Source organism: Condylura cristata, unplaced genomic scaffold, assembly GCF_000260355.1.
Source record: "Condylura cristata isolate star-nosed mole 26May11 unplaced genomic scaffold, ConCri1.0 scaffold00028, whole genome shotgun sequence".
In the NCBI taxonomy this organism is placed as follows: Eukaryota; Metazoa; Chordata; class Mammalia; order Eulipotyphla; family Talpidae; genus Condylura; species Condylura cristata.
This window is the reverse complement of record NW_004567129.1, coordinates 17708919-17724253: the sequence shown is the minus strand read 5'-3', so window position 1 is coordinate 17724253 and position 15335 is coordinate 17708919. Positions and strand designations below refer to the sequence as shown.

General features: G+C 59.0%; 4 protein-coding genes across 5 annotated transcripts in view; 2 read left to right on the top strand and 2 right to left on the bottom strand.

The window, feature by feature from the left end:
* Window positions 1–80: 80 nt before the first annotated feature.
* Window positions 81–2409, bottom strand: B3GNT9 (UDP-GlcNAc:betaGal beta-1,3-N-acetylglucosaminyltransferase 9). The gene is made up of 2 exons (XM_004690229.2): window positions 2316–2409; window positions 81–2146 (listed from the first exon to the last, which is right to left on the bottom strand). The coding sequence occupies exon 2, from the start codon at window positions 1946–1948 to the stop codon at window positions 740–742; it is 1209 nt and encodes a 402-aa protein (XP_004690286.1). The 5' UTR covers window positions 1949–2146; window positions 2316–2409; the 3' UTR covers window positions 81–739.
* Window positions 2410–4920: 2511 nt separating this feature from the next.
* On the bottom strand, window positions 4921–10096 carry TRADD (TNFRSF1A-associated via death domain). The gene is made up of 6 exons (XM_004690487.2): window positions 10009–10096; window positions 7532–7681; window positions 7158–7316; window positions 6021–6298; window positions 5757–5937; window positions 4921–5628 (listed from the first exon to the last, which is right to left on the bottom strand). The coding sequence occupies exons 3-6, from the start codon at window positions 7306–7308 to the stop codon at window positions 5318–5320; spliced, it is 921 nt and encodes a 306-aa protein (XP_004690544.1). The 5' UTR covers window positions 7309–7316; window positions 7532–7681; window positions 10009–10096; the 3' UTR covers window positions 4921–5317.
* A 46-nt stretch (window positions 10097–10142) lies between these two features.
* Window positions 10143–14288, top strand: FBXL8 (F-box and leucine-rich repeat protein 8). 2 transcript variants are annotated; one of them, XM_012730698.1, is made up of 3 exons: window positions 10143–10254; window positions 11722–11979; window positions 12939–14288. In XM_012730698.1, exons 2-3 carry the CDS (start codon window positions 11828–11830, stop codon window positions 13903–13905), a joined length of 1119 nt encoding a protein of 372 aa, XP_012586152.1. In that variant the 5' UTR covers window positions 10143–10254; window positions 11722–11827; the 3' UTR covers window positions 13906–14288. The 2 variants fall into 2 exon arrangements, with proteins under 2 accessions (XP_012586152.1, XP_004690285.1); XM_004690228.2 differs by having other exon boundaries at window positions 12933–14281.
* A 119-nt stretch (window positions 14289–14407) lies between these two features.
* The window catches only part of HSF4 (heat shock transcription factor 4), a 5616-nt gene continuing 4688 nt past the window's right edge, over window positions 14408–15335 (top strand). The window contains exon 1 of the mRNA XM_012730697.1: window positions 14408–14922. Within this exon, the coding sequence (XP_012586151.1) occupies window positions 14800–14922 (123 nt within the window). The 5' untranslated portion in view covers window positions 14408–14799. The remainder of the gene's footprint in view (window positions 14923–15335) is intronic.

The window sequence follows — 15335 nt, the reverse complement described above, 5'->3', positions numbered from 1 at the left end:
TAAGTGTCGAGTGTTGATTTTTTTCTTTCTTGAGGAAGGGTGGTTGAAGGTGCGGGAGATTTTATAATTGGAGTCATCTTAGGCCCCGTGACCCTTCTGAAGGGGGATTCCTACAGCCTTACAGTGGGGGACTGGCATCCCGTGTTTGGTGTAGGTTTGTGCGTGGTGGGAGTTGGAGGTGGGGAAAGACTTTGGGAAGGACCATGCGCTCATTTGTCCCCTTTGTACCTCCCTGCCTGGTGCTGTAGCTAGACCAGAGCCCAGGAGGGCTGGCTCCTAGAAAGCAGATTTCAGACCCAAGAACCTGGACAGGGCTGAAAATCCCAATTTGGAGGGGCAATTGGGAAGTACCTTGTTGCTTCAGACTGAGTTCTGGCAAAATGTCTGCCTGCACCCCCCACCCCCAGGGGTTCAACCTTGGGAAAGGCCTGCAAAGTGTCCACATCATTCTAGGGTTCAAGGAGTACGGCCAGACTGCGTCAGCCCCTGCCACCAGCAACCCCTCCACCGGACAGGCTGCTTGGTGGAGCCAATGCCCCCCCCCACACACACACACCTCTCTTGAAGAATTGCCAGTAAGAGTATTCAGACCTGCTCCCACTTGTGTGAGCCAACTCAGCCTCATGCCCTGGGACGCTGTGGGCAGCCCTTTGCCCCTTTCTGGGGAAGGAAGTGAAATAAATGTGCCTGCAAAATCACTTCCAACACTGGCTGCATCCTGGGTCTGAACGGGCGGTGATCAGGGGCCCCACTGGAAGGCGTCAGCTGCCACAGGTCTTGGGTGGGCACAGGTGGGCCTGTGCCTCCCGTTCAACAGGTGCCACATGAGCCAGATGTCGGCGGCCGAGAGCCCGTGCACCACAACTAGCTCACGGTAAAAGCAGGGGTCAAAGGTGCGGAGGTGCGGGGCAGCTGAAGGCGGGGGGATGCCAAAGGTACGGAAAGCGGGGTGAGGCTCAGGCGCGAGCCGCAGACGCTGCAAGCACATGCCCAGAAAGACGTCGTCTATGGGGAAGAGCTCAACCTGAGCGCAGGCGTTGGCCAGTCGCCGCAACGTGGTGCCAGAGAGCACGAACCCGCCACCGCCGGCGTAGGCTGGGTAGGCCGGGAGGCCATACACGGCCTGGGGGATGTAGTACTTGCTGGCTCGAGCGCGGATTGGCCGCGCCTGCAGGATCACATCACCTGCGAGCAGGTCTTGCGCAGGGTCCCTCTGCGCCAGGAACTCCAGGAGGTTTCCCACGTGTACAAACACATCGGCATCACCCTTAAAAACAAAGCTCACGTTGGGGCAATAGGCCGAGGCCCAGGCCAGAAAGTGGACCTCTTTGAGCGTTAGATTGAAGAAAGTGTCGTCGAAGGCCCAGAGCAGGATATCCGCATACACTCTGCTCTCGGCGTGCAGCAAGGAGAGCCAGTGCGTCTGCGTGCGGGCTCCTTCCTGCTCCGCGCGGTCTGCACCCGCGCCCCTGGGCAAGCCCAGCAAGAACACGCGGCGCACAAGCGCCGTCTGCACGCGCCCCTCCGCTCCCCACGTCTGGCGCACCGCTTGCCGCCGCTCGAAGTCAGCCGCCACGGACTTGACGGCGATGAGCAGCTCGGGCCGGCCCCCGCGAGGGCTGCCGCCGCGGCACTTGGAGGGCTGGTTAATGAGAAGCGGGAAGTGGCGCTGGTCCTTGGCGCGCAGGTAGTGGCCGAAGTCAAAGGGTCCCGTGGGCGTGGGCGGTTCCGGCGTGTCCCCTTCGTAGACTGGCGGGGCTGCGTCCGAGTCCGGTGCCTGAAACTCGCGGAGCCCGGGGGTGGGCCGGGGAGCCGCCCTCCGGGGCGCGGGCGGCGCGCCTGTGGTGGTGGCTGAGCCTTCTCGCTGCGCGTAGAGCAGGAGGCCGAGGGCGGCGCTGAGGAGCAGAGTGAGCAACGCGTCCCCGCGTAGGCGCAGCCTCCGCCTCATGGCCCCCTGGGCGGGCGCCCGAAACTCTGCCAGGGGCTCGGGAGGTGGAAGCAGCAACCGGCAGGGTCTCCCGGCCCCACCCTCCTCCAGAGGAAGGGGCCGGACGCCACGAGCCCCGTGTCAGCAGCTACCGGCCGTTGGTCCCCATCCGGTGGCTTCTTACGCTGGTCCCTGAACCCTCCCACCGGGATGGGCACCCTGAAAGGACAATAAATACCTCCTAGAGGCCAATTCCACGCCTTCAGCTCCGGTGCAGGTCTGTGCCCCCCGGCCCCCTACTCGGCATCCCCTGCCCATTTTCCCCTTACTCAGCGGGAATCACAGCTAACCCACCCTACCAGTCGGTCCTGCGGACCCCACTACTTACACTCCGCCCGCCCGGGAGCCGCACTGCTGCGGATTTCACTGCCTGCGAGGCCCCGCGCAAGGTCCCAAAGAAGGCCCTGGACCGGCCAGGGCCAGATGCAGTGCTGGCAGGAAAGGGGAGCTGGCTGCTGCCACGTGACCCTCCAGCTGTGCATGCCCGGACATCTGGAGTCCAGCTCCGCCCAGGCGCCGGGAGTCATGTCTCGGGTGCAGATTAGTCTGGTCTTAGAGAGGGATCCTCACAGACAACTCTCTGGCAACCCCAAAAATGTGGTGGATTCAGGCCTATGGGCAGTTTTGGACTCTCCCTGTCCAACTTTTTTGGGGGAGGGGGCAGCCCCCCTTTGGCTCCCTGATGTGAAACAGAGTCTGAGCTGGCAGGAGGCCTGAGGCAGCAGCTCCCAAACCCTGAGGCCCAGGAACTTAAGCACAGGCCCAACGCATCCAAGTAGCGCCTCTCAGCTCACTAGCAGCCTGGCTCCCTGCAGCAGGCAGGGCCCAAGACCACCACTGGACACATGGCTGCCTCCTTACTCCTGCCCACCTCCACGGGCAGCAGGTGTGCACACACACACACCAGCAGCTAGTTCAGTTCTCACAACTCAAGCAGCAGTTTGTGTCGCTCGGGTAAGGTCACCACCCCAGGTCTTCTAGAGCTTAGTCCAGGACTCTTCCTGCCTGCCTCTTGCCCATCCATCCACTGGGATCCGCACAGAGGCGGTATAGCAACCCTGTCTGCTTTAACATCACATGTGAGCATTTCAGTTTGTCCCCAGAGGCAGTTCTGAGTCTCCCAGTCCCTGGAGCCTCCTGCGGGGAGAAATCGCCATACCTGGGTGACTGCAGGCTGGGTTAGGCTGGCAAGGGTTGTTCACTTCGGGGACACTCTGGAAGTGGACCAGCGAGCAGAGGGTTTGACGGGACTCAGGCAGGTGGAGAGATGCTCTGGAGACTGAGGACTCAGCCCCTAGTCTAGCCAAAGCGCTCTCTTCCTGGAACTCCAACCTCCCAGGCAATGAGGCCTGAAGTAGACAGCCCTACTGCTCACCCCCACCCCCAGATTTCTAAGAACCAGCACCGTTACTCAGGGCATCCTCTTTTTAGGCCAGCTCCTGACAACTTCTCACCAATGTCCTTAAAAAGCAAACACTTTAGGGCCCTCCCTGGTGGCGTAACTGGTTAAAGCACAGCATTATGAAGTTCTCCAAAGCCACTACAGCACACCCCCCCAGGTAGCTGAGCCTCAAGGCACAGCAGACCTCTCCTGGCCTGCCACTGCTCCCCTCAGCAGTGTACTTCAACAATCTGCCTGTTCTGCACCCCACTCTGTCTCTGGTGAACCCTCTCACCCACCACACCTCTGGCCCAGTTCTGTAAGCATAAAAAAATCTTTAAAAAAGCAAACATTACGGCCCTCCCTGGTGGCGCAGCGGGTTAAAGCACAGCACAAAGAAGCTTAAGCCACTTCCACATGAGTTCAATCCCCGCCTGCCCCGGAGCTGACCCACATGGCGAGGCAGACCTCTCCTGACCCGCCCGCTGCTCCCCTCAGCAGTGTACTTTGTTGATCTGCCTGTTCTGCTCCCCACTCTGTCTCTGGTGAAGCCTCTCACCCTCCACATCTCTGGCCTGTACCCCAGTTCTGTACGAATAAAGAAATCTAAAAAAAAAAAATAAAATAAAAGCAAACACGAGACTAAGCATCACCCTGTCCTATTTGGACCTCTCCGAGTCCCCTACTCTAGCTTTGTCCACTGCCTCCGACCCTTTCCTGTATTCTCGCTTCCGGCTACTATCCCCACCACCTCCCACAAACAGCCCCGCCTAGTAACCTGTTCCTTGATTCCAGTGGGCATGCTGTCTTGACCCAGCCTCGGCCTCCATCATGGCAGTGGGTATTCCCTGACCTCCACATCGCCAGATTTTCCTGCTCCTTTTCTAGCTGGTGACCTGGAACCACCCCACCCACTCCCACTGTTGGTGAATCTTTAGGCTTGACCCTCTCCTGATCTCAGAACTATAGGTCCAGCTGGCCTCCACTTTCTCCTTGGAAATCCTCCAGAACATCTGAGGCTATTCCCTCCTATACCAAAAAGAGAGCATTTCACCTCCCCAGCGCCCCATCTCAGCAGACAACCCCACTCCCCACCACACTCTGGAGGTTCTTCACCCCACTCTTCATCCAAGGTCACCAGGCCCATTACCCCCCATCCTAGATAAATGTGTTCACCCCCTTACCATCTCTGATGCCAGCACCCCAGTCTTATGAGCCACTGGTCTCCTCTTCCAGACCCTTGCATCAATTCCAAAGTCTGAAAAAAATGCCATGCCATCTGCCTCTCCCACCCACCAGCCAAACTCTGCAAATCCATCTACCTCTTTCTAGTCTTCTTTCTGTTCTCCTAACATCTCTCCCTCTTACTTTCTGCAAGACCTCACCGGAGGCTTGCCACGCAAAGAAAATTCACCCGCTCCTTATTCACATTCTATCTCGTCTAGGAAGCCTGACTGCTAGCCCGAGCTAGGCCCCTGCTCATTATTTCCCCCAACTTCTTGTGTTTTTCACATCAAAAACCATAATATTTTATTACTGTAGTTTAATATGGGAGGCCCCATATTAAATGGCCTATTCCCAGCAGGTGCTTAATGGGAAATCTTCCATTATTGAGGAGTAAGGGCTGGCAGGAGCCCCTCCTGCGAGGTACAAGAGGGTGAGGCCAGAGAAGCAGCAGGTGACATACATTCTCTGTCTTTATTAAAGTACCCGGGGCTGGACCCCCAGAGGTGTCCCCAGCAGGTAGGGTGGGTGTCTGTCCAACTCCTGGGGAAGGTAGTCAACTCCGCTCATGGAGTTCCAGCAGATCAGCTAAGTGGGAGGTCGATGACCCAGAGTCTGGAGGGTGGACGGGTCAACAGTAGCAGCAGAAGGGACCCTATGTTCCAATCTCACGAGGATGCTCCAAATGGCGGGCAGCTGGCCGGCCACCCCTTCCTTTCCACAGCCTAGGCCAGGCTGCCATCTGCATTTGCCAGACCCAACAAGTCCTCAGCCAGGCTGGTGAGCTCGTTCTCCTCGAGGGCCTCCACCAGGCGCTGTAGCGTCGCTCGGCGGCCCTCAGCCTGGACGAAGCGCCGCAGCAGCTGGAAGGCCTGCTCGTAGAGCCCTTCGCGCTCGTACTCATAGGCCAGTGAGTCCAGCGCCGGATCCCGCAGCGCACGACAGCTGCGCTGCAGCGTGCGTCCCACTTTGCGCCATTTGAGGCCCACTGAGCGCGCGAACTTCTGTTGGTCTTGCAGGCTCAGTGGCCGGTTCACTGCAGGAGGGGGTGTGGGGACGGAAAGTGGGGTGAGCTCAGCGGCACAGCTCCCTTTCAGCCGCGCGTCTCCCTAGACCTAGCTCCTCCCCAAACTCCATCCAAAGGTGACCTTGCCTCTGCCTCACCTACGGGCTGACCCTGGAACAGAAAAGTCTGGTCAGCTGGCGGTGGCAGCCGTTTCTCCTCCGACAGAGAGGGGGTCTGGGACTTGATGGGGACAGACGCGGCCTGCTCCCCTGAGCCGCAGGACAGCTTCCGCAGTGCATCCTCCAACTCCACGAGTTCCTCATCCTGGAGCCGATCGGGCTGGGAAGAGGAGTGCGGTGCCCGTGAGGGAGGTCTTAGCTGGGATCCCCACCCCCACCCCATCCCGTCCCAGCCGGCCGCACCTTCTGGGCAAAGATGCAATTCAAACAGCGCTCCTCATCTACCAACAAGGCGTCCAGCGTCTCCACGCCCGCGCGCAGCTCCAGTTGCAACCGCATCGAGGGGAGGGCGAGGGCCTCGGCCAAGCACCTCTGCAGAGCGGCGCGCAGCGCCCCCTCGCGGTAGGCACGGAGGAAGCGGCCGCAGTGCGGGCGCCCGCAGAATCGCATCTGTACAATCAGCTGCGGGTCGCTGCGGTGGATTTTGAGGATCTGCAGCACCTCCGGGCTCCCGCCGCACTCTGCGGAGGTGGGCGGTCAGGCCCAGGCAGTTCCCATATGGGGCTTTTCTCCAAGTGGTTAGAGGAAAGTGAAGCCTGAGGTTAGAGCCACCCCCACCCCCAGACCTGGGGCCCTGGGCATTACCCCAGGACACCCAGTTGGGAAAGAAGCAAAACTGCTATGCCCACAGCAACTATGAGGACCAGGACCTATCACAAGGAGCTGCCCCCCACACACACAAGATGGAGTGGGTGCCACTCTACTCTCATTCCTGCAGCCCCAAATGAGGGTGGGTGCGCTAAAGGGGTGAGAGGAGAGACTTTGTGACAGAGAGAGGCCTGGACATTGGGGAGCAGGGCCAGGAGGTATCAGGTCTTCCGCCTCCACCAAGTGTGGCTCCCGCAGCCCAGGAGGGAGAGGGGTTCTTGCTGCTCTGGGACTGAGGCCAGGTCACCCAACCGGCTTCAGCCTTCTGTGAGCTCTGCCCTGACATGGAAGGGGAGGCTTGAAAAGTAGATACAGGGGCTGGATCTTGGGCAAGAAGTGCTGCCATGAGAGGAAAGAGGAGACGCGCTATTAGTAGGAAGCAGAGAGCCGGCTGGTCTGAGGAATGGGAGACACCAGGCAGGGGCATTAGTCCGGCGCAGCACACGGCACAGACTCGGGGTCACAGGCTCCACCCAAGGGCACACATGCATGAATGGAGGAGGCCGTACCTTCAGGGCCAAATGGCTCCCTCTCCCCACCCCTTCCAGTCTTCCTCTAACAGGTGGTTAAGCACAGCCCCACAGAGGTGAAGAGGTGTGGCCTCACCCTCTGCACCTGCCCACAAAAGGTCCCAGGCCCCCCTCCTCTCCAAGTGCCCGCCCACCCACGCACCTGCCAATGCGGCCCGCAGAGCCCTGTACACTGCCACCTTCTGCTGGGGGTGCGCGTAGGCATCCGACAGGACCACCTTGTCCAGCGAGGACTCCACAAACAGGTATGCGCTGCCCACCCACTCCTCGAGCCCATTTGGCCCAGCTGCCATCTTGCCTCCTAAAGATGCAGGTAGGCGTCCAGCTCACCTCCGATCCAGTCCCAGAGACAACTGTGCAGTCCCACGTGGCCCAGATGTCCCCTCCACAGCTGGTGCCCAGCTGGCCCTCCCCACCTAGCTGGCCCACAGGTGTGTGTGTGGGGGGTGTCATCATCTCACAGGCAGCCCCTGGTGTTTCTGGGTCTGCACAGCCCCTCAGCCCAGCCCAGCCCACCTCAGCATAGGCTTGCAGTGAGGGTTGGACTCTCCACTGTCTTCTGGGAGAAAGAGCCCAGGGTCACTATGGCCGGAGTAGCAGGTGAGCTTCTACAGCAGAGTCAGAGTTCTGTCCTCTTCTCAGACCAGGGTGTCCCTCTTACTAAAACTGAAAGGAGACATCTTCATCCTAGAGGGTGTCCATGCCCTGAAGCCACCGAACCCATGTCCTGCTGTGGGACCACAGTACACCCCCCCTTTTCTCACCTTTGTTCCTAGTCTACTTCCTGCACCACATAGCAGAACACCTGTGGTTTCCACCTGCGTAGATACTTCCCACAATCCTGACTGACCTTTGGGGCCTCACCCTGCTCCACCCATGTGCCTTTTGAGAGAGCCAACCTCACTCCTAGCTCCAGCGTAGCCAATGGAACAGGCCTGGCTAAAGTGCATATTCCACTCTTTCTGATCTGATTAGTTTAGAGCTGGGCAGAGGACTCAATCATCTTGGCTGGATGATCAGGAAAGAGGCATTGGTTTCCCTTCCCTTGGGCTGGGTGGGAAGCGGGATCTGCTCTGCCACCACCAGGAAAGAGCCTGAGAATGAAACTGATATAGAAAGCCTGGGGGTGGAGGCAAAATTCCAAACATCTAGACCAGGGACCCACTGCATTGACCCCCAAGCTCAGTGGCCCCCCAGTACTTAATTGTGCCATGGAGCAGCAGGTGGGAAAGAGCCCTGATTCTTCCTTCCCCACACATGAGGCAACACTCCACCCTTTTCCTAGCAATATGGGCTCAAGACCCCATCAGTCCCATTTCCTTACTGTTTAGTCTGCTATTTACAAATGGTGTCTAGGAGGGGTGCTGTGCTCCTGCTTGTGAGCACCCTGAATGTCATTGCTCTGGGCAAGACAAATGAGGTGGTCCCAGCTGGCATCTGCTTACATGAGGAGCAGGGAACCTCAAGGGAGGCGGTGTCAGGAGGAGCCAAGACCATAGTTGTGGGTATTGCTGGGAAGAGAATAGAGATTCTGATCTCAAAGTAGAGGCTGAACTTCAACTGTGCCCCAGGCCCTAACTGGAGTGCCAAAGCCAGACAGTAGCTGGCCAATGGCCTTCCCACATTTGGCAAGAGAAATGGTATCTGGTCATGGTCCTACTCTGGCCCCCTTCATTGTTGGGGCCTCCCTGGAGGTGCAAGGGGTTAAAATGCAGCACTATGAAGCTGTCCACAGCAACTACAGCACAGATTCCAACAGATTCGATCCCCAGCCAGGGAGTGACCCACACAGCACAGCAGACCTCTCCTGTCTCCTCCGCTGCTCCCCTCAGTGGATCAGCCTGCTCTGCTCCCCACTGTGTCTCTGGTGAATCCTCTCACCCCTCTACACCTCTGGCTTACACCCCCGCTCTTGTATGCTTAAGAAAATAAATCTTTTTTTTTTTAAGTCAAATGAATTTGTTTTTCTTTTTTTTTTTTTTAATTTGTTTTTCTTATAAAGCAAGAGCAACCGGGTGAGAATGTAAGTGACACGCGGGAGCAAAGTGGCAGGGACACTACTTGGTGACTGTGGGAACCTGCAGAAGTTTCCTTTATCTGTCTTCTTAGCCACCACATGGTGCTGACCCATGGATATTATTTCTCCTCCCTCAAGGGGAGGAAGTGGAGGCTGGAGGCCACTGAAATCTGGAGGAGGGAAAATACTCCACCTCACTCTCTAGGGCTGGACAAAGGAATATCTGCACAGCTGGAGGAATACAGGGTCACATATCAGGAGGGGGTGGGGGGCTGGGAGGGTCATCTGGGCTTGACTCCCCTATTCCCTCTGGGAACCGCTTCCAAATTGTCTGTCCACCAAAGTCCCTCCTCGGGAAGCCCCGCGCCCCACCCACCCAGAGTCTGCCTATCTCAACTTCTGGCTAGGTCCAGGGTATCCTTAGCTGGGCTAAGACTGAGAGGACAACGGATACCAACTCAAGAAAATATGCCTCACCCGCCTCACCTAGATCTAGCCTGGCACAGAGCCCCATTAACACAGCCTAACAGTTCCAGGGCAGCCCCACCTTCTGCTGGATGGGCCCTGAGGGTTTGCAGTCGTGGCCCCTCTGAGGCTGATAGCAAGCAACCCCTGCATCCAAATCTCGTCCAAACTTTGGAGGGGAGCTCCCCAGCCTCCCACTATCCCACCCTCACGCTGGAGTTTCTCACAAGAGACTGCTTGGGTCGGACAAGGGGTCTCTGCTCACAGAACTCCTCCCCGCCAACTAACCTTGCGGGGGAGGGGGGGCCCTGCCACCCCGCAAAGCCCTTCGTTGGGCAAGGAATTTGCTGGGAGGAAGGGGGCCCTCCCGCCTTCCTCTCGTGGAAACAGCCCCAAAGGCCGCCGCCACCTGGCCGGGGCAGCCCCTGGCAACCACCCAGCGCCCACGCTCCTGCGCTAGGATCCGCCCCCGACCCCGCTGACACCCGGCGCCCACCGCCTGAGCACTCACCTGGCCGCCGGGACCCGGCCTGGGTTCCCACGCGCGCCCCGCTCCAATGGACTCGCTCGGCTTCCGGGTGTGCGCGGAGCTCAGGGGCGGCGCCCAGCCCCGGCCGCCCGGGCCTCTCTGGGCGTCCCGCCCTCCCGTCTGCCCCTCCCCGCCTTCCCTCCCGGCTCTCGGAGGTTCCTGGCCGCCCTGATGTCCTCCGCCGCCTGCCACCCGCCGCTGAGCAAAGCCCATCGGTCCGCTGAGCAGGTAAGACCCGGCGCCCGAGTTGGGCTGCAGGAAGAACTAACCCACGGCAAGGGACCCGCAGTTCTTTCCAAGCCCGAGGGCACCAGGGCGAGAGCTGCCCCGTTTCCTCCCGCGGGGCTAGTGTCAACAAGGGGGCCAGAATTTTCTGGTCCCTTTTGGAAGAAGGTCCAGCTCGACAATCTGCTGCTCGCTCACACTCAGAACCGGGTGCTGCTGGGACCCAGGTTCAAGTTTGGCCGAGGGTAGCCGAAGTCCCAAGATTACTCGAGAGGCAAATTGCTGCAGAATTCGTTAGTCTGGAAAATATGGGGAAATGGAAAACTGACAAGTGGGTGTAACGTTGTGTACGCCAGCCTTCCAGCGCCTTGAAATTAAACGGGCAACTTCGAAAGGGAGGCACACTTCCCCACAACGCCCCACACTCCGGAGAAAGCTGCATTCCGGGTTGGGTCTTCGGAACCCCAGCAGCCTCTACACCACCCAACGGGAGCCTTGGACTGCTGGGGGTCAGGATCAGAAGACGATCCCAGGACTCCTCAAACCAGGGCTTTTCTCCACCCCGCTGGCCTTTCATTGGAAGTACGCAGGACGTCCCCCCTCCCAAGTTGGAGGAAGGAGCCTCCCCTCTCTGGGCGGATTCAGAAGTGCTCCACCCTCAGCCCCCGCTTCCTGACTGGCTGTGACAGTCCTGCCAATTCACTCTTCTTTCATGCTCCCGCCCTATTAACCCTACAGTCACTTTCTAGCAAGTGACTGGCGGGCTTAGAGGGAGTTTTTGTCAAGGTGGGACACTGGTGCTTGTTGCGATCAGATTCCTGGGTGCTGTTCCTTCCAGAAAGCCTCATGGGGAGGAGAGCGCCATGGATCTGTATTGTGAACAGCTGTCCAGGCAGATATGGGCACTCTGTGTCATTTTAATAGCCCTAGAAGCCAGACTTCGGGCCAGCCCATCCCTAGCATCAGAGTCTAAATCGGCTAGCAAGTGGTTCAGAGACCCCTGTGCTGCCTGGGAGGCTCCACACCCCCACCCCACTCCCACATTGAGCTTGAGGGGGAGCTTGAGGTTGTCTCCAGCCATGGCCTCTGCAGAAGTCCTTCAGCTCTCCCCAGGAAGAACTACCAACCAGAAAGGAAAATGATAGCATCCTCCAAAATTAGGGAACTTTCTTTCTCAGCTTTGCCCATAGGTGATGGTTGTGTTCTTTCTCATATGCCACAAGATGGATTTACTCAACAAGTGAAAAAGCTATTTGAAGAGAATCAGAAGCCAGCATCCAGGGTCAACCTCATGTGTCTGAGCAGGGCCTCATCTCTGGTTTACTAATTTGATGGATCTGTTTATTCATGTTCTGCTGTCATTGTCTTCATGTCTTAATCTTATTTTTGAACAGAGTTCTGTATTTCCATTTTGCATTGGGCTCTGCCAATTATGTAGCTGCTCCTGAGCACAGGCATTTCTATCCACAGGCTCTGGTGTTTCCCCTCAACACAGTGGTCTTTCTGAGCCAAGGGACATACTTCCCTCCAGGCACAGAGTTGTCACCGGGAGCAGGGAACCACCAGCTGCTGGGCCATGGCCGAGCCTGGAGAGCAGCTGCCAGAAGAGGTGCTGGCAGTCATCTTCAGCTACCTGTCCTTGCGGGACCGTGCTGCTGTGGCCAGAGTCTGCCGGGCCTGGGCTGCCGCTGCCACCTGCAGTACAGTGTGGCACCACACTGACATCAGGTGAGCAGACCCCACTGCCCCTCCCAATCTTACAGCCCTCTCTCCTTCGCCCCCTCTGTGGGGTCAGGGGCTAGATGGGGTGCAGTGACTGTCCCCATGTTAAAAAAGCATACACACGGTAACATTTCCTGTCTATACACACCGACCACTGTTCTGTGTCTCACGTATATTAACTTGTTTATCCTCAAGAAAATCTTATATGTAGATAGCTAGTAGTGGTATCTCCATTGCACAGAGGAAATCCAGGCAGAGATTTCATCAGCTTCTGCAAACCACTCAGCTAAAAAGTGGTCAAGGTGGAAAGTGAACCTGGCAGTCCAGAAGCCCCACCCTGCCTCCTTAGACACTGCTGGAAAGCCCAGTTCCTAAAACACCATTAGCTCTCCCTGCCAGGGTTTCAACTTGAGGCTGATGGACTTGTAGTATCTGATCTCTTCTAAAGGGAGAGGTGGCCTCCCTGGTGATGGCAGTGGGTTAAAACACAGCACTGTGAAGCTAGCCTTGGCCACTTGGGTGCCAGTTCCATCCCTACCAGCCTGGGGGGGCGGTGATGGTGACCCACTTGGTGGGAGGAGACCCAATGGTGCAGCAGACCTCTCCTGTCTCCTTGCTGCTCCCCTCAGCAGTGTACTTTGTCAATCTGCCTGTTCTGCTCTCCGCTCTGTCTCTGGTGAAGCCTCTCACCGCCCCTGCACCTGTAGCCTGCACCCCAGTATGCATAAAAAAATAAATCTTTAACAACAACAACAACAACATGAAAATAAAGGGAGAGGGTGGGAACTCCTTTGCAGCGTGGTGGTTACTGTGGAGCAATTAGGCATAAACAGGACAGACAGATGTGTGCAGGCCAGGAAGTGGGCCTGGTAGCTGGAACCTAGGCTGAAGGATGGGTAGAGGTAGCTTCGCTGGTGGCAAGGAGACTGATGGCTTTTCCCCTTTGCTCTAACCTCAAGTTGCAGCAGTGAGGGAGAAAGCATGCTGCCACCATATCTGCTCCCGGGCTTGGACCACATCCACAACCTACGACTGGAATTTGAGCCTTCCAGGGAACCCAGCCGCAGGGAAGCCACGATGTTGCTGATCGCACTGGCAGGTCGTACCTGTGGGCTGCAGGGCCTGCATCTGCAGTGCCGGGGAGAGAAGCCTTTCTTTGACGCCGGCCGCGACGTCCTGGACGCCGTGCACGCCATCTGCCGGACTGCTCGTACTCTGCGCCACCTCAACCTGCGGCGCTTGCCCTTCACACTGGACGATACACTGGTGCTGCAGGTGGCACGCGGTTGCCCGGAGCTCCGCAGCCTTTTCCTGGACAACGATACTCTGGTGGGCAGCGTGAGACCCGGCTCTGTGCTCCAGCTGTTAGAAGCCTGCCCGCGCCTGTGTGCCCTCGGCCTGCACCTGGCCAGCCTGTCTCCCACTGCCCTCGAAGCACTGGCAGCGCCCGATCGGGCGCCCTTGGAGCGCCTGGCCCTGCGGTGCGCGTGCCGGGATGACGCGCGCGCGCCTCCGCTGCCTAACGCGGCCTGGGCGGTCTTGCGCCGCCGGCACCCTGGGCTGGCAGTGGAACTGGAGCTGGAGCCGGCCCTGTCTACCGAGAGTGTGGAGCGCGTCCTGCAGCCGGCCATGCCAGTGGCCGAGCTGCGCCTCTGCCTCTCTGGAGACACTATAGGCCCGGTGTGCTTCGCCGCGCTCCACTATGCCACAACCTTGCGCGTGCTCGAGGTGCGCGCCACCGCCTCGACGGGGCTGGACGCTGCCCTGGAGGAGCTGGCGGAGCACTGCGCTGGCCTGCGTGAGGTGCACTGCTTCTGCGTGGTGCGACCCTCGGTGCTGCAGGCTTTCCGAGCCCACTGCCCGCGCCTGCGCAGCTACACGCTCAAGCTCACGCGGGAGCCTCATCCCTGGCGGCCCACATTTGTGAAGTGATGGGGAAAACGCTCCCCCACAATCACACTCCTGTGGCCTCTGGGATCCGGAGGGAGGTGTGCAGGCGCCCACCAACTGACAGCTCCTTCTTCAACGTCCCGTTTTGTGTCTACAAGGGAATGAGGTCGTTGGGGACGGCAGGGAACAGCCCAGCACTCTGAGGCCAGTTGATGCTCTCAGCATCACCCCCTCCCCTCACTAGGGCCCCCCTTCTCCAACCTCTCTCCACCCTGGAATCTGCGATCTCCTCAGCCCGTCTGGGGGTGGGGGTGGGCAGGAGGAGTGTGGTGGAGAGGGCACAGGCACAAGGCTGGTCTCAGGGATTAAATGTGAAAGAAATAAATCCTTCGGGATTTCTGCTTGCTGTGAAAGGCTGGCAGCCTCTGGGCGGGAACAGGAGAGGGTGAAACCTCAAGCACTGCTGCTGAATGAGAGTGGTGGTGACGAAAGACAGAGCACTCGGCAACCTCGGGATGACAACTCCCGGGTAGGTGGGAGGAAGGGCGCGGGCTTCTCTGGCCTCCTGTCCACCTGAGCAACCTGGAGCTTCACTGTGCCCAAAGGCGTTCAGATGGCCCAGACCACACCCAGCCATGCATGGCTGATCTCTCCGAAGAACAAAGGGGGAAACTTCGGGCCCAACCAAGGTGGAACTTGAACGCAGGTCTTCCTGCCCACCGCCCCTCCACAGCCGCGACCCTGCCTGCGTGTCTTTGTGCTGGGCGCCGGTCCGGCCCCGCCCTCGGGCTCCCACGCGGCCCCCACCTGACCTGACCCGTGCGCGGTGGGCGGAGTGGGACCCAGCGGGCGCAAACGCAGCACTTTCCGCGGCTTTGAGAAGCCGGTGACTGCGGGGCCCCAGGGCTGAGCGCACAGCAGCACCGAGACAGCGCTATGCAGGAAGCGCTGGCCGAGCCACGCACGGAGCCCGGCCCCAGCCCGGTGCCAGCTTTCCTCAGCAAGCTATGGGCGCTGGTGGGCGATCCGGGCACCGACCACCTGATCCGATGGAGCCCGGTGAGGGCTGGGGCCCCTCCACTCCCTCAGGGGTCCCTGGGATCCCTCCTTGTCTGCGAACAACCACCCAAGCCGTTGCCTGGGCCGGGTCTGTGGGTCCCTCCCCTCAGCCATTCAAAGGGGGTTTACCTTGAAGAGGGTGTGCAAGAAGGAGGTGAGGCGACCGCTGACACCTAGCGTCTGAGGAATCCTCCAGGTCATTTAGTTCCCAGCGCACCTTATCATACCGATGGGAAGACCGAGGCCAGACAGGGAGGGCTGGGTCTGGTTCTGAGTCAGTCTCACCGACAACCGGTCACCCTGCTCGAGCTGGAACGGGGCCTGGCCTCTGCTCCATCCTAGAAGAACTATAGGTCTGGGTGGGATTGGGGTAGGGGTTCACTCTAGCTGCCCCTGAGTGATTGGGGAGTGGG

Bases quoted from the DNA above. Each gene is read 5' to 3' on its own strand.
- TRADD (XM_004690487.2), bottom strand. From the start codon at position 7,308: ATGGCAGCTGGGCCAAATGGGCTCGAGGAGTGGGTGGGCAGCGCATAC. The intron at 5,938-6,020 runs GTGCGGCCGGCT...TCCTCTTCCCAG, and splicing joins ATTGCATCTTTGCCCAGAAG to CCCGATCGGCTCCAGGATGA. The intron at 5,629-5,756 runs GTGAGGCAGAGG...CCCCTCCTGCAG, and splicing joins GTTCCAGGGTCAGCCCGTAG to TGAACCGGCCACTGAGCCTG.
- FBXL8 (XM_004690228.2), top strand. From the start codon at position 11,828: ATGGCCGAGCCTGGAGAGCAGCTGCCAGAAGAGGTGCTGGCAGTCATC. The intron at 11,980-12,932 runs GTGAGCAGACCC...TCTAACCTCAAG, and splicing joins TGGCACCACACTGACATCAG to TTGCAGCAGTGAGGGAGAAA.
- B3GNT9 (XM_004690229.2), bottom strand. From the start codon at position 1,948: ATGAGGCGGAGGCTGCGCCTACGCGGGGACGCGTTGCTCACTCTGCTC.